General features: G+C 30.0%; 2 protein-coding genes across 3 annotated transcripts; one reads left to right on the plus strand and one right to left on the minus strand.

Annotated features, from left to right (window-relative positions):
* Positions 1–278: 278 nt before the first annotated feature.
* LOC105789357 (truncated transcription factor CAULIFLOWER A) lies at positions 279–5,548 on the plus strand. The gene is made up of 8 exons (XM_012616714.2): positions 279–676; positions 2,928–2,991; positions 3,283–3,347; positions 3,771–3,870; positions 3,975–4,016; positions 4,122–4,163; positions 4,251–4,393; positions 5,257–5,548. Exons 1-8 carry the CDS (start codon positions 492–494, stop codon positions 5,327–5,329), a joined length of 714 nt encoding a protein of 237 aa, XP_012472168.1. The 5' UTR covers positions 279–491; the 3' UTR covers positions 5,330–5,548.
* A 29-nt stretch (positions 5,549–5,577) lies between these two features.
* LOC105789366 (E3 ubiquitin-protein ligase At3g02290) lies at positions 5,578–7,822 on the minus strand. 2 transcript variants are annotated; one of them, XM_012616735.2, is made up of 5 exons: positions 7,723–7,822; positions 7,099–7,248; positions 6,564–6,978; positions 6,148–6,257; positions 5,578–5,799 (listed from the first exon to the last, which is right to left on the minus strand). In XM_012616735.2, the coding sequence occupies exons 2-5, from the start codon at positions 7,216–7,218 to the stop codon at positions 5,773–5,775; spliced, it is 672 nt and encodes a 223-aa protein (XP_012472189.1). In that variant the 5' UTR covers positions 7,219–7,248; positions 7,723–7,822; the 3' UTR covers positions 5,578–5,772. The 2 variants fall into 2 exon arrangements, with proteins under 2 accessions (XP_012472189.1, XP_012472197.1); XM_012616743.2 differs by lacking the exon at positions 7,723–7,822 and having other exon boundaries at positions 7,099–7,637.
* Positions 7,823–21,989: the final 14,167 nt, after the last annotated feature.

The following is a 21,989-nucleotide window of genomic DNA, read 5'->3' on the forward strand; positions in this document are numbered from 1 at the left end:
ATAAATGCATATAGATAAATATTAACAAGCTTTTGATGCGGTTAACAAAGATTGAGGTATTAAGCCCATGCGTAATTATCATATATAAGTCTCCGATTATATATATATATATATAATTGTACTTGTAAGCATTAAGATAAATAATTTCGTTTTTATTACATGAAAGAGTAAACCTAATTATTATTATTTTATTTTCCTATTCCTTTCTTCTTTTCCCTCTATATATGTATGTAAAAGGAAACTCAACCCTTTTGTTTCATATTACGACACCTGAGAAAAAAATAAATAGAATCCTATACTTATTTTTATTCTTTCCAATATCCATTTTTGTTTCAGTTTCATATTTCCTTTTCCTCTGTAAAATTCCCAAAAGAAAAAAAAAAAAAGAACCCATGAATTCATATATTTAGGGTTTCTTGAACTTTGCTTTTTTGCTTTGTTTGTTTAGTGAGAAAAAATTACTTTCCTGGGAAAATAAAAAAAAACAAAATATGGGTAGAGGTAGGGTTCAACTAAGACGGATCGAGAACAATATTAGCAGACAAGTAACATTCTCTAAGAGACGAAGTGGTTTATTAAAGAAAGCTCATGAGATCTCAGTTTTATGCGATGCTGATGTTGCTTTGATTGTTTTCTCTAACAAAGGAAAGCTCTTTGAGTTCTCTTCTGATCCCAGGTTTCTTCTTTTTTCTCTCTTTAATATATATAAATGTATATTCATTTCTGGGTTTCTCTTATTTTCCTTCTTTGTGTTCATCACTGCACTGTTTATGGCTTTTGCATTACACCAAAATCCTCAGCTTCTAACATATATTGTGTCTTCAGTTAAAGAACTTTGCTGAACATTTTTATTTATGTTCTTTTTTTTTCTTTAGATAACAAGACATTAATTTGTGTATTTTTGAAGATTTTCTGTACAATTTTTCTGTATTGAGTTGTCAGATCAGTACAATTTTTGAAGATTGTTTTCTTTAAATTTTATTTTATTGTTAGTGCATGTACTTGAATTGAACTTTCATACTGAACACTAAATTATTTTTGTGCTTAATAATAATGCAAATTAATGGATAGTACCCTAATTTTGCTTATGAAAATTTAGCACATATATATATTCATTTAGTCAAAGAAATTAACTTCTATAGTTTTATGTTCATATAGAAGTTGGGCAGTAAACAATTATGGCAATGAATTTGGGTTAAGTTTAATTCAAATGGCAAATTACCCTTTTGATTTTGGGACTTTAATTAAGCTAAAAATTTGTCAAAGAAAAACCAAATTAATTCAAGTTTTGGGCAAATTTTCTAGAGCTTTGTGCCATATATAGGGCTTGGTGTTTTTATTGCATATTTTTGTCATTGTTTTCATTTTCTTTTTGCTATTCATTTTAACCTAGGATATTGGAATTTGTTTTTGATTCACCTAGGAGATTGCCTCCTAATGATATTAGCTATGTTCATAGACATTATATACATTCATTTGTATATATATATATGGAAAGTGAGGAAAGCAATGTAACTTTGTTATTTACAATTTCCATATTGATCATTATAATATTCCATTTACTTAAATCAAGCATCTTCAATTTTATTTTTCACTGTTTTACTAAGAAGAAAAAAGTTTTGGATTGAGTTAAATTAAGTGTATCTAATAATGGAAGTAGATTCATTGGACTTAATTTTTATTTAAGTAAATTAATTATTAAGATTTGAAAGATAATAATTCACTTAATGAGTGGATAAATCCATTTACTTTTGTTAAAGGATATATACAAGTGTAGAACCATTATTTACTAATAATAATAATGGGTAAATATATTGTATAGGGTTTTTAAATGCAATATTTCACAAATGTTATACATTTGATATTTGAAAGTAATAGTGTTAACTTTTCAATGTTTAATTTGGATTTTAAAGTTGATTTGGTGAAAGTTAATTACTAATAATGTTAAGTTTGAATTTTCATGATTTTGTTAATAGAATAAATTTAGTGTTCATTGTGAATTTGTTTAATTTTATGTTTAATTTGCTAAAAATAGTGTGATGGTTGTGATTTTCTTTTTCAAGTTTTAAGATCAAATTAATGAAATTTAATTGCTAATATTAATAGTTAATAATGAATTTTCATCAAAATCAATCTTAAAACTCGAATTGAACATTAATTCTTTGTCTAGTTACTAGTGTAATAATACGAGGAAAAATCTTATTTAATACACGTATTAAAATAATTAGACATAAAATAAAGAATAATTGGTACAACTTGAAATTAGAAAGTAAAACTTTTGTAAAAATAATCGATTTTTTTCTTTTTGTTAAAAATAAGTCATAGAAGTATTAAACATTACCGATTGAAATAGTTTATTGCTAACTTATATACTAAGACATGTTGAATAAATAATACTTCTACCAAATGTTAGTACAATAAAATTAACATTATTACCTGCAGATGTCAAATAATGTATTTTTTAAGCAATAGAAAGGGAATGTGTAGGTCTGAAGTATAATTTCACCCTTGTTAAGAAAAAACCTAAATAGTGAACATAATTAAATGATGTGGTAATGTTTTAAGTGACATTATTATTTAGGTAAATACAACTGTTCAAGTTAAGCTATAATATTATTTAGGTAGATATCACAAAAGAAATGTCACATCATTTTATTAAATGGATATTGTAAAATTGATAATCTTTTAATTGTTATAAATAACATAAAAGACCTTTATGTTAGATTTTTAAAATAGAGTCAGTGAGTTGATAAGTGTCCTAAATAGTATTATCAGTGTACTAAATATTAAGGTAATAATAAAACACCAAAAAAATGTCTTAATCCTAAAATAAAATTATATATTTATATATATACAATGATAAACCTTGTTATTTCTATGGTTCATTTCTTTGTTCATGTATGTCGGTTTTTTCCCCTTGATTACAGCATGGAGAGGATCCTAGAACGGTACGAACGACAAATATATGCCCCAACTGGTTCTGAATCACAGGTATGTCTTGCATTAAATCGTGAAATTTTATCTAATATCTGCATTGTCTGAGTAATTTTTACTCGGAGTAACCATTGCTGCCGTTCCATTCTTATCTTTTTAAGGTAAATACTTGTCTGTTAATCTCTTAGATGATTATAGTTCAAATCATGTTTTCTATTCACTGTGTGTTGAAAATGTTGAACATAAAAAAACCATAAGCTACCAATTATTACAATTTGTTGAAATTCCATTTCAAGCTTGTAAATTTCTATTGTTGGTGCTTGTTGATTTAAAGCAACTTTCTAACAGGCAAATTGGTCTTTGGAATCTTCCAAACTCATGTCAACTATTGAAGTCTTGCAAAGGAGCTTGAGGTACAAATATGTAATTTCATATGTTTGAAACTCTCCGGGTTAAACATATATTTGTATTTGCTGTAAATAAATTTAGCTTGAATGAACAGATCTCTATTCATGTTCATTTGTTTTTTTTTAAGTTTGTTTGTGTTTGGATTATGTTCGTTAAGAAATTCAATTTTTATTTTCGTGTTTATTTATACAAGTTCGTGCTTGTTTATACATGTTTATGTTCATTTATTTAAATTAAATGAACATTAAAATATACAATAATAAAATATAAGTATTAATAATTATATTATAAATAAAATAAGCACACAAAGCTTCTAGGGTTGCATTGGACTTACTGGAAACTTAATAAACTCAAGCAAATGATATACGTACGTACGTACGTACGTACATATGTATGTATGTATGTATGTAACACTTGTGTGAATGCAGGAACTTTCGTGGAGAAGAGCTTGAACCCTTGAGTTTAAGGGACCTGCAACTTTTGGAACAACAAATTGGTAATTCTCTGAAGCGAATACGAACTAGAAAGGTAAAAAAAAACTGAATAATTTCTGTGAAATTTTATATTTTGATTATATGAATGCTTTATTTTATTTTATTTTACTCAAATCATGGTCTTCTTTTGACATGCAGAACAAACTCATGAATGAATCCATTTCAGTGCTGCAGAAGAGAGTAAGATCTTTGGCATATCATAGCTTTGGAGTAAATTAAAAAATTAAAAAAGAATATGGATAAAAAGAAAAAAGTTACTGTTTGTGACTATGAACCTTGTGACAGGAAAAGACATTGCAAGACCAGAACAACATGCTAGCTAAAAAGGTAAAAAATTATTACAGTTTTTTGTAGATATGTTCAAGCATGGCTTATATTCTAGTTTCATTTAATGCCTCTCTGCCATGGATAAAGCTTAAAGAAAAACAGCAGACACCGACGGAACATGCACAACATGAAGTGCAACAAAAATTTGTCCAAAACTCACCACCATCAACATCCGTACAACCACCAACACCACCACCGGCTGCAATACAGTTTCCTTGTTTGACTATTGGGTATTTTTTAACTCTCTTTTCTCTTATACAAAATAATGTGTTTACCTGCTAGCTCAATATCCATTCCATAATGGGTAAAAGCATGGAAGACCTTAAACTAAACTAAGAGTTATATTTTGCTTTTTTTAATTAAAAAATATGCAAATTATTCTCTATACAATAGAGTAAATTGATTCTTTTGTTAAAAATTTTTATTCATTTCTATTGTTAAAAATTGATTCTTGTATGTCAAGAATGAAGTACACGTGTACGTTATGTGTAATTGTTTGGTTATTCTCTTAGTTGCACCAATTTTAACAATAAAATGAACAAATTTTTAGCGAAATGACCAATTTGTTATTTAATCTAATGTACAATGATTAATTTATTCATTTTTGAGTAAATAGGATAAAATACAATCTAACTCTTAGTACGAGGGCCTCTATAGTATTTTTACTTTCCATAATGTAAGTTATATGCACATATATGCCTAGGCCTTTTAAAGATAAAAGTGCCATAAAATTTCTATATTTTACCTCATTTACTCAAAAATGGACAAATTAATTTTTATATGTTAGATCAAAGAATAAACTGAAATTTCATTCATTTTTGCTATTAAAAATTAGTCTTTATACATCAACATGAGATGCACGTCACGATAGTACAAAATTTTTAACAGAAACGGCCAATTTGTTCTTTAATTTAATAGACAAAGATTAATTTACTCATTTTTTTAAGTAAAAAACTTAAAAAGATAAAATGTAATTTTACTTCTAATACAAAAACCTCCTCGGCATATTTACTATCTTTTAAAGCAACATGCAGGATTGAAACTCATGCAATTACACTGATTCCTCAAAGTTTTGATATGAAAAATCATGCAGAGGGAGTTACGAAGCCATGAAAGGGACAAACAAGGAAGCTGAGCTCAATCTCAACCTAGTACCAAATCAGTGATATTATAACAGCTGTTTAAATCGAATAGTACGAAACCATGTTTTCATATATAGTGAGAATTTCATAGCATAACATCCTCAGAGAAGTTCAAATGTATCAGAAAAACTATATATAAGTTGTTCATTTGAAAACTCAACGATGTTTTTGCTCAAATTGCAGCATCCCAATGTCATCCAACAAGTTTGGAGTTTAAATCTCACGATTTTTACTTTATTCCAAGGTTGAATCCTCACTAGCATAAATATATATAAAGGAGCCGAAACTTAGTTGAGTTTGATTCATATAAAATAATACGGAAATTCAAATACCTAAACCTGCAATTTATTTCCCTATCCTAGTTTGCTGCTTTGTAAATGAAAGAACAAAAAAAGGTTTTGTTCATTTGTTAAACTGTACAGAATCCTTAGTTCTATAATATATAGAACGAAACCTTTGAAGCGAGATTAAGTCGTTTCATCGAACACCATAACCTGGGAAAGAACAAAAACCAGAATGTATTAGTGTAAAGATTTGCAGGTATAACATTGTATGATCACTAGATTAAGAAGCAACGAGGATAAAAACTGGTGAATCCCAAAAACATTTTGATCACCAAGTGCTAACCAAATTCAAGCAATACATTGTACATCAAACACAGCTGATATCCAAGCAATAATGGTTAATTCTCATTCGGATTTTGTTATGACAGATTCCAAAGTTAGTTCATAGCTGAAAATAGAAGACATCAAAAACGGCCAAAGGCGGAAACAAACCCATAAAAAGATATTATTGATGGTTATATACTATCATGGAGATGAGAAATCAGGAAACGAGGATACCTTTCCGCAGACTGGGCACTTTTCACTTCTCTCCATCCATTCGTAAATGCAACTGAGATGGAAATGGTGGGAACATTTTGCTACGATCTTGGGATTCTCCGGAGTATATTCTGCAGATAATCAACCGTTTAATTTAAAACGAAGATAAATATATGTATTAAAATCCCAACCTAATATGTTCGGTATTTTTATCAACTTTTTATGGCATGTATTGTGTGCTCCCCAAGTAAAGCAAGTTTTGCTTAGTCGTCAATCACTATAATCCAGGCCTAACTAATGGCGCAAGCACACAGGTTCATTTTTGCTCGGCTTAACATCAATGAACATGCGTACGAATGAAAGATGTTGAAGACATGTAGGACAAACATCCTAATGAAGTGGGCTACAACAAATTTAAACTCAAGAAGAAATATTACCTTCGAGACATGTTGGGCAGACATCCTCTTCTTCCGCTGACCAATAAGTGTATCCAACTCCGACTTGTGATTTTGCCGATGAGTGATTTTGTGAGGATTTAGATTGCCTCTCTGTCGAGCCTTGTTCAAAAGAATTCCATTTCTCTCCTGTACTAAAAGTTTCCGAATCCGCATCGTCTGCACCTCTTAAAGGCTTTGAATCTTCTTGTGAATGACTCGAACCTTTCTCACGTCTCGAAACAAGACCTTCACGTTGTAAACGACAATGTCTAGTCTCGCCATCATAAGGCAAAGACCTTATAGTAGACTCGTAAACGTCAGTAAGCGAACTGTATAGTGATGCAGGAGAATTCACATATGCTGTCCCTAGAATCGATGAAGGAACAGAATCTCTCCTTTGAAATAACGTGGCATACTACAATTATAGAGGCAAATACCGTCAAAACTATTTGCTAATTCTACCAGCATACACATGTACATACCATAATGCTTATTAAGCAATGCTTATTAACAAAGAATTAGAAAACATACATACCATGTGAAGGAAATTTTGAACGAAACAACTGAGGCATAAACAACGTCTACGAACATTGTTGTTTGAATTCGTATAATCCTCGGAATCGTCAGCACGTAAGCAGCAACAAAAAGAACCCATGATGTTAAATTTTATGCTTCAGTTAAAACCCTATATATATATATATATATATAACCTTATATCAGTAAAGTTCAACCATTCTAATTATACATATATGTATCAATCAACACACTATCTCTTCTTTTTACAAAATGGGGGTCTTTTTAAGGCTTTATTTATAATTAGCAAAAGGGTTAACTCCTTTAATAGAATTAAATCAAATACCAATGTAAACAATCAATAATCAAATTTGGGATTAAAAACAATAGCAGCTTTCATTGAACCAAAACTTGCACACACATTAACTAAATCATTTAAAGACTCAAGCTTTTATTGAAATCAATATAAACCCAGAAACAAACATGGATCGATTAAATGAAGGAAACCCAATTTGGATTATATCAAATGATAGCCAAAAAAGCAAAAGAAAAAATTTGAAGCATAGAAATCAATATATGCATGGAATGAAAAATACCCAATTTAGATAATACACAAAAAAAAATAGTGATTAAAAAAAAGTGTTACCTTGAAGAAAATTGAGTTGATAAAGGGAGAAAATATTGATGATTTTTTTTTTTTTATAGTTCTGTGTTTGAAAGTTCTATTCGGCGAGAATAACCATGAAAGCGCGAAAATAAAGCAAAAGAGGCTTCTTACTGTGTTAGTGAAGGATTGTTTTATAATATAATAATAAAGTTTAATTTAAAAAAAAAGAAAAGAGAGATCTTTTTATAAGAAGTCATAGAAATTAATGACTTAATTAATTATGGAAATTTTTATACGCTAAGGTTACTTCAATTTTCCTTAATGTTTACTTTGATTTAAGACTTAGTTTTTTCTCCCATCTAAATATCTATTTAGTATTTAAATTTTTTATTTTAATTAAGCATTTATATTTTTTATTAGAGCACCCTAGTAAAATTTTATTTGGCCACATGATGTTGTTTGATCTACGTGTCAAATTTAATATTGAAGTTAAACTTAAGTCTCAAATTAGAATAAAACAAACTTAAATACTAAATTAAATATTAAATCTAAACTCATATACCAAATAATATATTAACCCTAAAATACAAAAAAAGCAATATTGATCACTTTGTAGAATTAATTAAAAAAACATTATGGGGTAATAGCTCTAATATTCTAATAAATTAAAGATTTTACGGATCTAAAACTCTAAAAATTAAGGATTTCATCGTGATGATTATTTGGATATATTGGAATTGAAATTTCCTATCTTTTTCTCATTGTTTTTATTATTTTTATTTGTTCGGTGTATAAAAATTTACGTTAAATAAGTCGATTTTTTAATTGGTCAAATAGACTCTTTTCATTAAGATTTAGGTAAATAAGTCAATTTTGAGAGAGTGTGTGAAATGAACATGCTTTTCTTCAATAATCATGTCTCCAACAGTACAAATTCAAATGCCCTAATAGTAAAAATTTTAAACAACCTAACAATAACTTTAATTTTCTATAAATACTAGGCTAATTTTCATTCTTTTCACTCAAATCCAACTTTCTCTATTCTATTTAAACTGTCAATTCTCTCAACTTTTTCAAGATTTGTTTGAAATTTTCCAATACATTTGTATAAAAATATAATAGTTTTGTTTTATTATTTTGTAAATTATTCATTTTGATTAAATTTTCACAAATGACAAGTTCTCTTATTTGTTTCGATGACAAGCACATGTTCGTCGCTCAATTGGTAATAGTAAAGAATTTTGGACTCGTACGATGGCATATAATCGTACTAGCTACGGATGTTGGCAATCAATATTGACACGGGAGTTTTAGGACTCGCTTTCACTATAGATAGAATTATGTCAACTATCATGTCGAAGTCTAGCCTCGGATGATCTTGACTTACACCTAAAAAGTATGAGTCAAAGTTAGATTATTGGCAAAAACGAAGACCCTTGTCAGGTTACATAAAAATATTGGGTGATTGCATTGCACACTTGCTGCAACAAAAGTATGTGGATCGATATACTTATTTATTGTCCACAAGCCCGTCTTCTTCCGAAAAGATGTCATGATTTTTCATTTGAACCTCTCGTCGCACATTGCGCACTTTCCCTTGAATTTCTTCAAACAAGATTTTCTGTCATAATAGTTCATGTTGTTCTTGAAGCTATACCGCTTCAGTGTAGTAAGAAAAACATCTTTTGAGGGATACTTCATGCCAACTTCTAATACCCGAACATTTGACGAAGAGCTTGCATGACCAGTTCTTCTGTACGAGAGTTGCGAGAACTCTAACCCACTCTCAACAGAGAGGTCGATGTTATGCTTATGGGACGGAGGTTCTTATGCCCTGAATCGCGGATCTGAGTCTGGAACATTGTCCAAACCATCATCATTGGAACCGTAAGGTTCTAACTCAGTTGGAACATGCTCTAGTTCAGAAAAAAGTGCCACTTCCAAACCATCTGGCCCAGGCTGAAACCTAAGAATGGTCGCCGAAGTTGATAGACGGAATGGCTGCCTAAGTTGAAGTTGGTGCATAAAACCAAAAAATGTCTTCCTATTAATGATTCAAGGACATTATAATGGGAGCTTTGTAACAAAACAGTGAACTGACTACACACCTATGTCGTAGGACTTTCTGCTTCTATTTCGGTTCCCGCATTAGCCGCAACATTGGTCGAAGATGGACCAACTCCATCAACCTTGACAAACTCGACATATAATTTCATTATAACATTTCCACTTAAGCAATACGAATCTATGATCACCTCTAACTTTAGCTCGCCTTTCACATCAAATAGCTTATACTTAAATGGGTCTAGTAATGCCAGATATCTACATTTTAAGCTTGAAATTCTTCCCCAGCTTGAACCTCAAACTTTCCTCCTAATTCTAGCCCGTAGCTTACGCAATTGAATGTTGTGATTGAAAGCCAATTCCACAGACTGGGCTCCTGCAAATATGACCCCGACGTTCATATTAAAAATTTGACCGTTGTAATAAATTACGGATTTCACTAGTAAACTTATTTCAATTTAAAATGAATTTAATATTTAGAACAAAAAAAATCTTCAGATGGTTATCCAAAGAAATGCAGACAACACTTGTAATGCAACTTTTCAAAAAGGAACGAATTTGCTTATGTCTAAGTATTGAATATTTATGTAGTTTAATAGAAAAAAATGAGGAGGCAGGGAATGTGTGCTTCAAAACACGTTTCAGAAGACGTGTTTTCATTGAATAGTAATGAAAGGGTCTTTTGTGCTTGAAACGTGTTTTATCAGAATCAATTTCAGCAGACACATGCTTAAAAGGGTCTTTAGTGTGCTTGAAAATGTAATCGGAATTTTCGAGGGCAAGACACCTTGGTAAGCTTTAAGTGGTGGTGGACAGAAATGGCATTCAGCTGCGCGCGTTTTCGATTACATGTCAGCAGGAAAGCTTGCCCAACTGAACGCGTTTTTTATCCACCACTATTTAAAGCCTGCCAGGTGCCTTGCCCCCGAGAATTCTGGGTAAGATTTGAGGCACCTCTTTCAGATAGTCGATAAAACGTCTTTTCTGTAATGCATTTTCAACCACGAGTTGTTTTTTCTTTTCAATCTCACCCCTCCATTGCGCCTATAAAAGGGGGGGCTCTCTTTCCATACTCCACCATCCCTAAACTCATCATCTCTCCCGACCATCATCCCTCAACTTTACAATATTTCTCTCTCTTGATTCCCTGCTTCAGTGTTCAAAATTTTTATCAATAATATTTATTTCTATTTGAGGTATTCTTGAGTCGTCGGTGATGCGATATCGCTCCAAGACACACACATTTAATATATCGTGTTGAAATGAGACCATTACCTCAGAAACCTATCCCGTGGAAGTCGGGTTCTATGGTGACGATGCTTTATACGGTTACGGGTGGAAGTCTACGTAGAGGTCTCGGTCAATAGCTATTATGAGGTCATAGATCAAAATATAATTGGAGAGCTAGTTGATGGTCGTTATGCGGTCACAAGCTCAAACTTTTTAAATACTTGGAGATGTTTCCTTATAAATATCATATAGAAGTTTGAGGGCATAAAAATAGGGAAAAACTATGGGGTTTCCCGCTATAATCGGCATAATTTTTTCTCAATTTCCACACAGTCAATATATTTAACCTTCCTTCTTATTTGAAGGTTGGCACTACTGTGGACACAAGAGACCTCTTAGGCAGGCAGCAGCTATGGCGGTGGTGTAACACCCCCATAACCGACCCGGTCGTCGAGTCAAGGCATCAGGATGTCACATTCATTGCCGAAGCAACTATTGAAAATTTCAAATCAATGTATCATATTATTTAATTAATATAGATCATTAACTCATTTAAGTAATAATTAAATTTACGATAGAATTAATTATGAGTTAAAGGAGCTCATTAAAACATCCACAATTGATCAAAGGCCAAATTGTATAGTTCATAAAAAAATTTGAACTGTCGTCACGACGTTGTGGTTTCCACGTCTTGACATGATGAACTTGTCATCGTGACGCCGTTTCCATTTTCCTACAAGTTTAACACTTTATTTTTATTTATTTATTTTTTATATCATTACCTGAATATATATTCAAATGTCATAACTGCCACTTCATTTTATATATCATCCACTTAAATCTATTTCTAATAGCAAGTCCTCATAAAAACATGATATTCAATTAAAGATAACAAAATATATAAAATTAACACAAATATTAAAGTTTTACAAATAAAACCATTGGAGGACTTGCACTTTCAAAAGTAGTTTACCTACTTTACGTATATTTCATATTTATTTCTAAATTGTGTCAATCAATTTAATTCTTCATAAAATTTTAATAAAGAATTCAATATCACATCAATTAACAATTATTCACTTATTATTTTATCAATTCGTTTAAACACACTTGACATGTATTAATCATTCCATCACTTACAACCATTTGGAAACATTTCAAATTCATCTACTATATATATATTCATATATTTTTCCTCCTCCTCCTCACCATTCCACATCCTTTATGTATATATGTCGAAATCATTTTTTTGAAAAAGAAAAATTAGTTGTCGACTTATTTGAAAAAATATTAGAGTCGCCACTGATCTTTTATCAAGGTGTGATCGGATCACCTTGAAAACGATTTTGGTCTACGAATTTTAAAAAGAACGGGTTCGGGAGTCAGTTACGTACGAGGAAGGGTTAGCACCCTCGTAACGCCCAAAATTGGTACCTAATCGATTAATTAATGTGTTAATGTCGAAAAATTGAAAATTCGAAAAGAAATTTAAAAATATGATCCTTTTGTTAAAATTACTTAAAAATTTAAAGAAGGGAGTATTTCACGTTAATTGAGAAAAAAGAATTATATCCCGTGAGTTAGGACACAATATCTTAAATCTCGAAACGAGAATAAGCACCGAAAATTTATTTATTTTTGGAAATTTTGAGCATCTCGGTTTCGGAGAAGAAATCATATCCCGTAAGTTGGAATACGATCCTTTTTTGATTCCCAAGATAATTCTAAAAATATATATTTTTGAAAATAGTTCATATATTCAGATTTGTAAAAAAAATCGAGACCCTAAGTTAGGGAACGATCTCTCGAATCCCAAAATACGAAATATTGCTTATTATTTTAAACATCTTCCTTTTTGAATTTGGATGAAAATTAATGTAATGAAAATTAAGCTAATGAACGATTACAACACAAGTGTATTAAATAACGGTTCATGGCATATGTATATCGACGATTACATGACGTATATCATTTTAACATAAATATTGCAATTAAAAGAATAAGACAAATAATGAATAATAACAACAATAACAATAATAAAATAACACATAACAAGAAAACGCTAAATTTTAAAAGATAAAAGGAATTAATAACTAAATACACAAACAAATATTTAATGTAAATAATTCATGAAATATTCGAAGGACAATAAAAAGGGACGAAATTAAAGTTGTTATAATAATAATAATAATAATAATAATAATAATAATAATAATAATAATAATAATAATAATAATAAAACGTCATAATAAAATCAATCACATGTATGTAAGAAAAACTTTGTGGATTAACGGTACTAATAAATTAATAAAAGAAATATTAAGGCCTAGATAAATATAAAAAATAGTGGAGATAAAAAAACAAATAAAAACTTGAAGAAAAATGAAAAATAGTAGACATATTAATAGATAAGTAATAAATTAAATTAATCAAAGGACTATATTGAGATCAGAATGAAATTTGAGGCAAAATTTACAATAAATTTAAAGATAAACTCGAAATAGGACTAAAATAAAACACGCTCGAAGAAAGGAGGGCTAAATGGGCAATAAACCCATTTCCTGGACACGCGTCACTTCCCTAGAGGATTGGCGCGCCAGGGACCAAATAAAAAAGGAAAAAAATTTGAGGTCCAAATTAAAAATAAAGGAAAAAGTGCAAGAAGGACTAAATTAAAACAAACTAAAAATGCGGAAGGACCTAAAGTGATATTAACCCCTCATAAGAAAACACGTGGATCCTTCCCCTGGGCCGGGTCACCGCGCGGGTCAAGGGCCAGCAAACGGCGTCGTTTCAGCGCTATGGACCTTAGCTCAAAACGGCGCCGTATTGTACTATTATTTAAGCAAAAAATTCTTTAAAAAAACATTAGCAGCCTATGTTTTTTTTAAAAAAATGTTGTTGTTTCTTTGTTCTCTGCTAGGGTTTCGACCCTAGCCCTATGCTGCCATCGAATCCGCCGCTCCTTCGCCATGGCTCCGCCAAGGACGACGATCTGAGCCGACGAGGAGACCATGGACCTTCGGTAAGCCCCCTCACTTTCCCTTTCTGTTATTCTTTTACAAAAAAGAGCAGAGAAAGAAAAAAAGAAAGAAAAAAACTTAAACGAAATAAAAAACACAAAAAAATATCGATCACCTTTTCTCAATTTTGATTTCGTTTTTTTGAAATTTTTTCAATTGATTCGTGCATCCCTTTACAAATGAATCAATCGGCTTTATATAGCCGAATGAAATTACAAAAATTATTTATTTATTTTCTCTTTTATATTTTTTTACTATTTTTTTATGTTATTCTAGTGTGCTCATTTCTGTTGCTGCTCGTTGCTTGTTGGTTTCATTTGTTTTACTGGTCTGACCACTAGAGGCGTGGGTGAAGGCCGTGGCTCATGCTTCTTTGTCGAGGCGTCTTGGTGGTGAGCTTGTTTCTGCCTAGGCTAGGGTTTTTTGAATATGGGTTTGGGTTTCTGTAATTGGGTCATTGGGCTGTATTGTTTTGGGCCAATGTAAATGGACTGTTGTTGGACTGCTATTTTGATTATTATTTTTGGTTGGTTTAATTTGTGTGTGCGAGCCAGGCAGAATTTGGGTTTTACAATATATTTGTTAGAATCTTTAACTTTTAGTATATAACGTGCTTATATGTAACATTATCTATAATTCCACTATTTACTTATGTGTTCATATCAAAACTGTCCACTTGATTCATAGTCACTAAATTACTTATATCTTGAGCTACAGAATTCAAAATTAAGATCCGCTTGATTTTTTTGAAACTAGGCTCAAATACCTTTTTACCATAAAAATTTCAAAATTTATGTCTTAGCCAATAAGTACAGTAAATTCTTCAAAATTTTCCCTGTTTTGTTATTTGACAGCTTCGACATTTCTTTACTAAAAATTAATTATCTCTTATTACGAAGTTTGGATGATGTTTCTGTTTGTTTTTATTGAAAATATACTCATTAAGAATTTAAACATATAAATTTAAAACCCTAATAATATTTTTATAATTTTTTATGATTTTCCAAAGTCAGAACAGGGGAACTTGAATCCACTGTGACCTTGTTTCACAAAAATTAATATATCTCAAACTATAAATTCCGTTTGCTTCACCATTTCTTTCATATGAAACTAGACTCAATAATATTTAATTACATATTTAGTTCAATCTCTAGCTAAATTTCTATAATTTTTGGTGAATTTTCAAAGTTAAGTCACTACTGCTGTCCAAACTGTTTTAATGAAAAAAATATTTTCTTTCCATGGTTCTTTGCACTATCTTTCATTCATTCACACATAATTGCCATACTTTTGATTACTATACAATTTAGACACTTATGTTTATGTGTAGATTACATATTCATTTCTTAATCTTAGTACTTGTCACCATACAAATCACATTCTCTCTTACTAATTTAGTGTTTTAAGTCTCTATTTTCATCATTAATACTTTTTATTTCTAGTATTTAGATCAAATACATGTCTTATACATCTCACTAAAAACATCTTTAACTCAATCTATTGAAATACAAGTAGGTTTAGTATGAAACTTACCTCCTTTGTCAAGAATTTCTTCATTTCTTCTTCATTTCCATGCATTTCTCATCTTCACCACTTTCTTTCCTTTTTCTTCTCATTTTCTTCTCTTTCATCTACTATTTTCTTACTTCTAAATTGATGAACATATTTTCTAGAATCTCTATTTCATCTTCTCTCTTTAATATCTAAGGAAATTTTCAAAATTTTGGTAAAAGGTAGGTTTTCATGATAAAGGACTAAATTGTAAACAAACGAAAATTTTTTCTCATCCTTTCACTCACGTTGGGAGGATGATAAATTTCCTTCATCCTTCCTTTCTTTTAAATTACCATTTTCTAAATAAAATATTAATAAATATCTAAGTAAAATATTAATAAAATAATTTTAACTAATTAATTAAAAAATCACCAAAATATCATCAATATAATCATTACATTCTAGAACTCTCCTCTTGCTAATTGACCATTTTACCGTTTATGATCTTTCAAAATTCCATCCTTGAATCATCACTTAATTTGGTAAAATTATAATTTAGTCCCTCATATTTCTTCACCTATTCAATTTGGTCCCTAATGTCAATTCCATATCTTAATAAATTGGATTATTTTCACTTTTGGTCTTTCAACTTTCTCATTTTAACACTTCGATCCCCTAAATTTTGAATATTTACACTTGAGCCAAAAACTTTTCACTTATTTACGATTTAGTCCTTTCCTTATACATCATGTCATGCTTCTTGATTTAACTCTCTTTTCATATATTGCAACTTTCATTTTCTTTGATCTTATACATTATTTTGTTAAGATTTTATCTCATATTATTTATGACCAAGGGAGTTTTGAGGATGTTACAGGTGGAGTAAAGGTGATGCTCCTTTCGGGGCGACAGTGATTGTCGTTATTAAATAACCCGTTAATAACTACAACCGCTATCGCGCCAACCTAAGTTTGACCTTTGCTCCGCCGGGACATCCACTCTCCGCCCGAAAATTATCTTGTGTTCACCTCGGTGTTAACCTTCGGATAAGAATAAAAATATTGATTGCCTGGAAATAGAAAAAAAAATTATGTTGATTACATCGGAAAGCCCTTCGTTTTTCCCTATGATTATGATCTCAATCTTTTGTATGGTATGTATAAGGTATCATTTGCGGGTATCCGAAAAGCTTGAACTTGTGACTGCATAATGATTGTGAACTAGCCCCCAGTTACACTCGAACTCATGACCGCATAAAGGTCGTCGACTGGGACCTTCACTTAAACTTTGACCCGTGACCGTAACAAGCACTGTCACCCTAGAACCCGACTTCCATAGGATGGATTTTTGCGGTAATGGTTTTATCCCTGTTTGACATATGAAATGTATGTGTTCTGAAACTTATTATCGCATCCCCAACCTTTCAAAACTACCTATAAACTTTCACGGGTTCACTCTTAAAACTCTAAACCCAATAAAAACCCTAAATTCTAATACTAATAATCACCCCTAACCCTAAAAAATTGACGGTCAATTAAAAATTTGACATATATTACGTATTTAACCTAAAAATTTAGTATTATTTAGTTTTTTAAAAGAAAGTGTATTTTACGTGTAACTAATAGTTGAAATTAATATTTAACTAACATGAAAACTTTCCTAAAAACAACATTTAACCTTTCTTCAATCTATAATAGTGTATCTATATTTATAATTTATAATTTATATAAAACCACGAATTTAAAAAGAATTTTAAATTAATAAAATACTCTTTATTGTTAATAATATTATTAAATTCACAATATTAATTTATTAAAATTATTATGTGATGATAATAATATTAATTAATATGATATTATATTAACATACAATTAATTAATTTGGTCATATTTTTAAAAATTCTTTTTAAAAATAATAAATATATTATTAATAAATAAAATTATAAATCTATAAAATATTGAATATAATTAGATAAATTAAAATAATAAAAATCCAAGTTATTTTAATTAAATATATCATTTATATATATAAATATGATTTTATTTTAAATATAATAATAATTAATAATGTTAAAACCATTTTTATAATTAATCTATGATGTATATAAGCACGAATTTAGAAAACTTGTAAACCAATGACAGTACCTTTATCTTTCATGATATTATTAAATTAATTTTAAAAATAATTATATTTTAATTTAGACTTATTAATTAAAATAGTTCTGCTAATTTTAAAATAGACTTATTAAAAATTTTGAGATAAAAAAATGTATAACCTTATTGATGTAAAATAGTGTTATTATATATATTTTTATTTAAAAATAAAATTTTGTGAAGGTTACAAAGATAGACCTAAGAACTTACAAGCTAAAAGAATCGAAGAAGAAAAAAAAAATCAAATCATAACACCTCATAATGAAACCAAATTACAAACCATGCCGGAAGCATCATCAACTTGAAAACAAAATTCTAAACTTTTGGTAGAATGGGTATTGACTTCCTAACCTTGCATCTCAATGAGTCACTTTCATGCTCAAAGTCGCCACCTTAAAATCAATCTAATCATTCAAGGTGTTTCATTTCTTTCTTTCTCTATTTTTGTTTTCGAAGAATAATCATGGAATTCATCACAAAATTTCCATTCCACATATTTATTCTCCCTTCTTCTCCTAAGGCTAAGATTATAGTTATTATTACTATACCTCGTCCAACATGATTCCATAACAATAACCCAATTGTTCCGGGCCTAATCTCGTATTCTAATTAGATTTGATTATGAATTGGATTATTTGTTCAGGCCCCAAGGTCCATCCGGGATGTAAGAGGATTTGGGTAAAAATATTGTTCGAAAAATTAGCTTTGAAAAAAAAAAGTCTATTTTCTAAACGGACTAGTCCTTAGGTAATATTTTTTTGCTCGAGTCTATCCCGAATTTGCCTAAATTTTTTCCATTGTTGTTTTGATGTTATTTTGATGTTGTTCTGTTGCTATTTTACTATTATTTGCTACTATTTAGTTGTTATTATTTGGATATTGGATAACTCTTATTTTATTATTAATTTTACTACTATTTTAGAGGCATTTGTTTGTTAAGTTGTAACCATCTAAGTGTTATTTAAGTACAAAGAGTTTTTTAAAAACAATTATTTTTAATTTTTGAGAAATATTTATTTTAATGTTTTTAGTGTATTTGATGTATTATATTTTTAAATTTATTTTTATATAAAAAAATTAATACGAACATGTTAAATCAAGTTGGGCCAAACTTGGATTTAACGTATTTTTCATCTGAATAGGACTTAAACAAAATTTTAAACCTATTTTAAACTTAATTTTTAAACCGGATCAACCACTTAAAGTTTTATATTGAACCGATGCGAACCTGACTATTATAATTCTAACCGAATAAAGCTAATATTAATATTATCCACTCTCACCCGATCGCAATCATTATTTCCATTCATGCCTTGGAGATATTCACCTAAGCTATATCTCAATTGTCGTCAACTTCACATCTACTTCTCACTACATTGCTCCTGGCATGAGCTAGGTAGCCCTTCTTCCAACCTTTTTTCATTTTCATTCCCATTAACAATAACCAATCTCATTATTTCATCATCTTCTCCCATGAAGCTAGACCTTTCATCTTCATCATTTTCTTTATCACAACCCATGGGAAAAGTTTCGCCGGTATAGCTAGAGTTTAGGTGTGTCCCCATCAACCTATCATTTTCTGAAAAACTCATATTGTGTTGCCTTCACTCGGAAACTACTTAATTTCTTCAACCCTAACCAGAGAGCTTTTCCCAGGAAAAGACACCGAGATAACTTCATTAATCTTTTTCAGATTGTTCCGTGCGTATAAGCATCATACTTCTGTTTAAATCTATAGCTTTCGTCGTCTTGCCAGTTGCCATCAAGTTGAATGAGAGATCCCCATAACTCTGCAATAGATTTAAATGTCTCAACACTCCGACTCCATAGCAGTATACCCATGCTATTCTATCTGTGAATCAAAACAACCAATCATTCAGCCAACTCCAATTCTTGTCTTTGAATGAAGTGAGCAACTCTTTATTTTCAAACTCGATCAAGAAGAAACCCCCTTCCATTTTCTTAACATTAACATCAAAATATCCAAGCTGTTGAAAGTTTCCTTGAAGCCATTCGCTCCCCAAATACACCTCTCGCTTTGCCAACAACACTTGTCTGTAGTGTTAAGAGTGTGTTCTCATTTACATGCAACTCACAAGACTTACGCCACAATGATGGGGTCGAATTGGATCTCGTCATGAAAAATTTCCGTACCTGTCATCTCCACTTGTAAATCTCCCTCTTGACTCCATATCGTCTTATTCATGGAAAGGAGCACCTCCCTGTAACATTTTTTAATATTCTGAGCTGCAGCAGCATTAACAATTCTCTGTTCAGTAGGTGAACTGCGATCTTCCGTAATCTTTCTTCAGTACGACGTTCTTCCACCATATCTAGTTAGGTTCACTCCCAATCGATTACCAAACAACCATCTCCCATTCATTCTCTTAACAGCTCGATGCGCTTCATTTAACAAATCCAAATCTCCCTACTTTGAGCAGGTATGTTTCAGCCATCTCCAATGGATTCTAATTGGGATATTAGGGCCAGTTCTTTCTTACTTTTGAATAGTGTTTTTGAAAAATATTGTGGAAAAATATTTTTGAGATGTGCTTTTAAAAAATTTGACTATTTAATATTGCTGTCAAAAAGTGCTTTTCAAGAATAAAATGTCTATTTTAGACATGATATTATAAAGTAATAAATATGTATTTAAATAATGTTAAAATTAGTTAAAATTATGATATTTTAACAAAATATAAAAATAATTTATTATAACATATTGTTAATATTTTAATATATAATATTAATTTTAAATATTTCTAAGTAATTAATATTAATTATTTATTAAATTTAATTAGAATATATAAACTATATTTAAATATTTAAATATAAAATTAAATATTTGTAATTAGATATTGACACAATTGTATTATTATAAAATTATTTTTATTTTTAATTAATGCTTTTAACACATTTGTATTATTTTATTTTAAAATATATTTAAATATATAATTCATATTATATATTAACATAACATAGAAAACATAAACCTAACAAATTAAAATATTATATATATTTGGATTAAAGTTTTAAAAAGGGATAATATTTATATACCAAATATAAATACTAAAAATTTTACAATAGCCTTTACAATTTAAAGTTAATTCATTAAACTAGAAGTTATAGCATCTCTTGTTAATCCCATTTCAAAACTACTTGAATTGTTTGATTCACCGTCATCACCACTATTATCATCATCGTCGTCATCATTATCGTTTTCTCGACCATGCGCATTTTCTGAATCAATAATATTCTCATATGCCCAGTTAATATCTTTGTATTCCATAAAAGCTGATAAAGCTTTCAATTAGGAGTCTTTCCAAGTTGTCCTAATATATATATAGTTGTTCAAGTGTATGTATATAACTTTGGGGGTCTTAACCTTATCTAATAGCCTTTCTTGCATGTAAAAGAAATGCAGTTTGAAGTAATATGAACTTATTGCTAAGTTCAAAACTCTTTTTTTTTTAAAAAAAACAATAAAAAATGATACATTAGGATGTTCTTTTAACCTTATAAATTAAAAAAAAATTATACTCGATAATATTAGCATTTTACTTTTATGTTGTAACCATCCTTACATCACATCTGAATTTTGATATTAGAAGAATCTCTTTAACTGATGATTGACAGACACACTACAATCGAATGCATCAAAACTTCTTCAAGGACTGTGAGGGATAGGAGAGCCTCCTATATAGTCCAGACTCCATTTAAACATACTTGTGCTACTTTCCTTATAAGAAATGTAAGCTTTCCAAGCATCAATTCCAAAGTAACTATGCCTAATGTATTTGTAAATGTAATTTAAAATACCTAGAGGAATAACATAAGACCTGCAAAGTAATTATTGTTGGCAATTTATTTGGGCATATAAGCCTCATTATCATCAAATTGTGCTATGATTATAATGGTAATATAATTCACGTCATAAAAAGAATGAGCCACAGGTGTAATTAACTTCAAGGTTGTCCCAATGCTGTCTAGAAAACCAGATCAACGGTACAAAACACAAGGATGTCCACTCATTTAAGAGAATAACAATGAATTATATCATATACAATAACCAACATCTGGACACTTGAAATATATGAGATCCAACAACAAGCACCACTAAGCAGCTAACAGATTGTGCAAAAATTCTGAACTCTAGTATATAAGCACACAACACCAACACTCTCCTAACGGCACACACAAAATGGGAACAAAGTCATTCATTCTATTGAAGACCATGAAGCTAGGCCAGTACTAGCCGATATACCAAAAAGCTTTCATTGGAGTCCACAAAAACTTCTGACAGCAACACATACCTTGCAAAACATCCCATTATCTCAAAACA

This window comes from Gossypium raimondii, chromosome 7 (genome assembly GCF_025698545.1).
Source record: "Gossypium raimondii isolate GPD5lz chromosome 7, ASM2569854v1, whole genome shotgun sequence".
In the NCBI taxonomy this organism is placed as follows: domain Eukaryota; kingdom Viridiplantae; phylum Streptophyta; class Magnoliopsida; order Malvales; family Malvaceae; genus Gossypium; species Gossypium raimondii.

Coding starts and splice junctions, on each gene's coding strand:
- LOC105789366 (XM_012616735.2), bottom strand. CDS start 7,218: ATGGGTTCTTTTTGTTGCTGCTTACGTGCTGACGATTCCGAGGATTAT. Junction 6,258..6,563: donor CTGCCCAACATGTCTCGAAG/GTAATATTTCTT, acceptor GATTATCTGCAG/AATATACTCCGGAGAATCCC. Junction 5,800..6,147: donor AGTGCCCAGTCTGCGGAAAG/GTATCCTCGTTT, acceptor GTTCTTTCCCAG/GTTATGGTGTTCGATGAAAC.
- LOC105789357 (XM_012616714.2), top strand. CDS start 492: ATGGGTAGAGGTAGGGTTCAACTAAGACGGATCGAGAACAATATTAGC. Junction 2,992..3,282: donor CAACTGGTTCTGAATCACAG/GTATGTCTTGCA, acceptor ACTTTCTAACAG/GCAAATTGGTCTTTGGAATC. Junction 3,348..3,770: donor GTCTTGCAAAGGAGCTTGAG/GTACAAATATGT, acceptor GTGTGAATGCAG/GAACTTTCGTGGAGAAGAGC.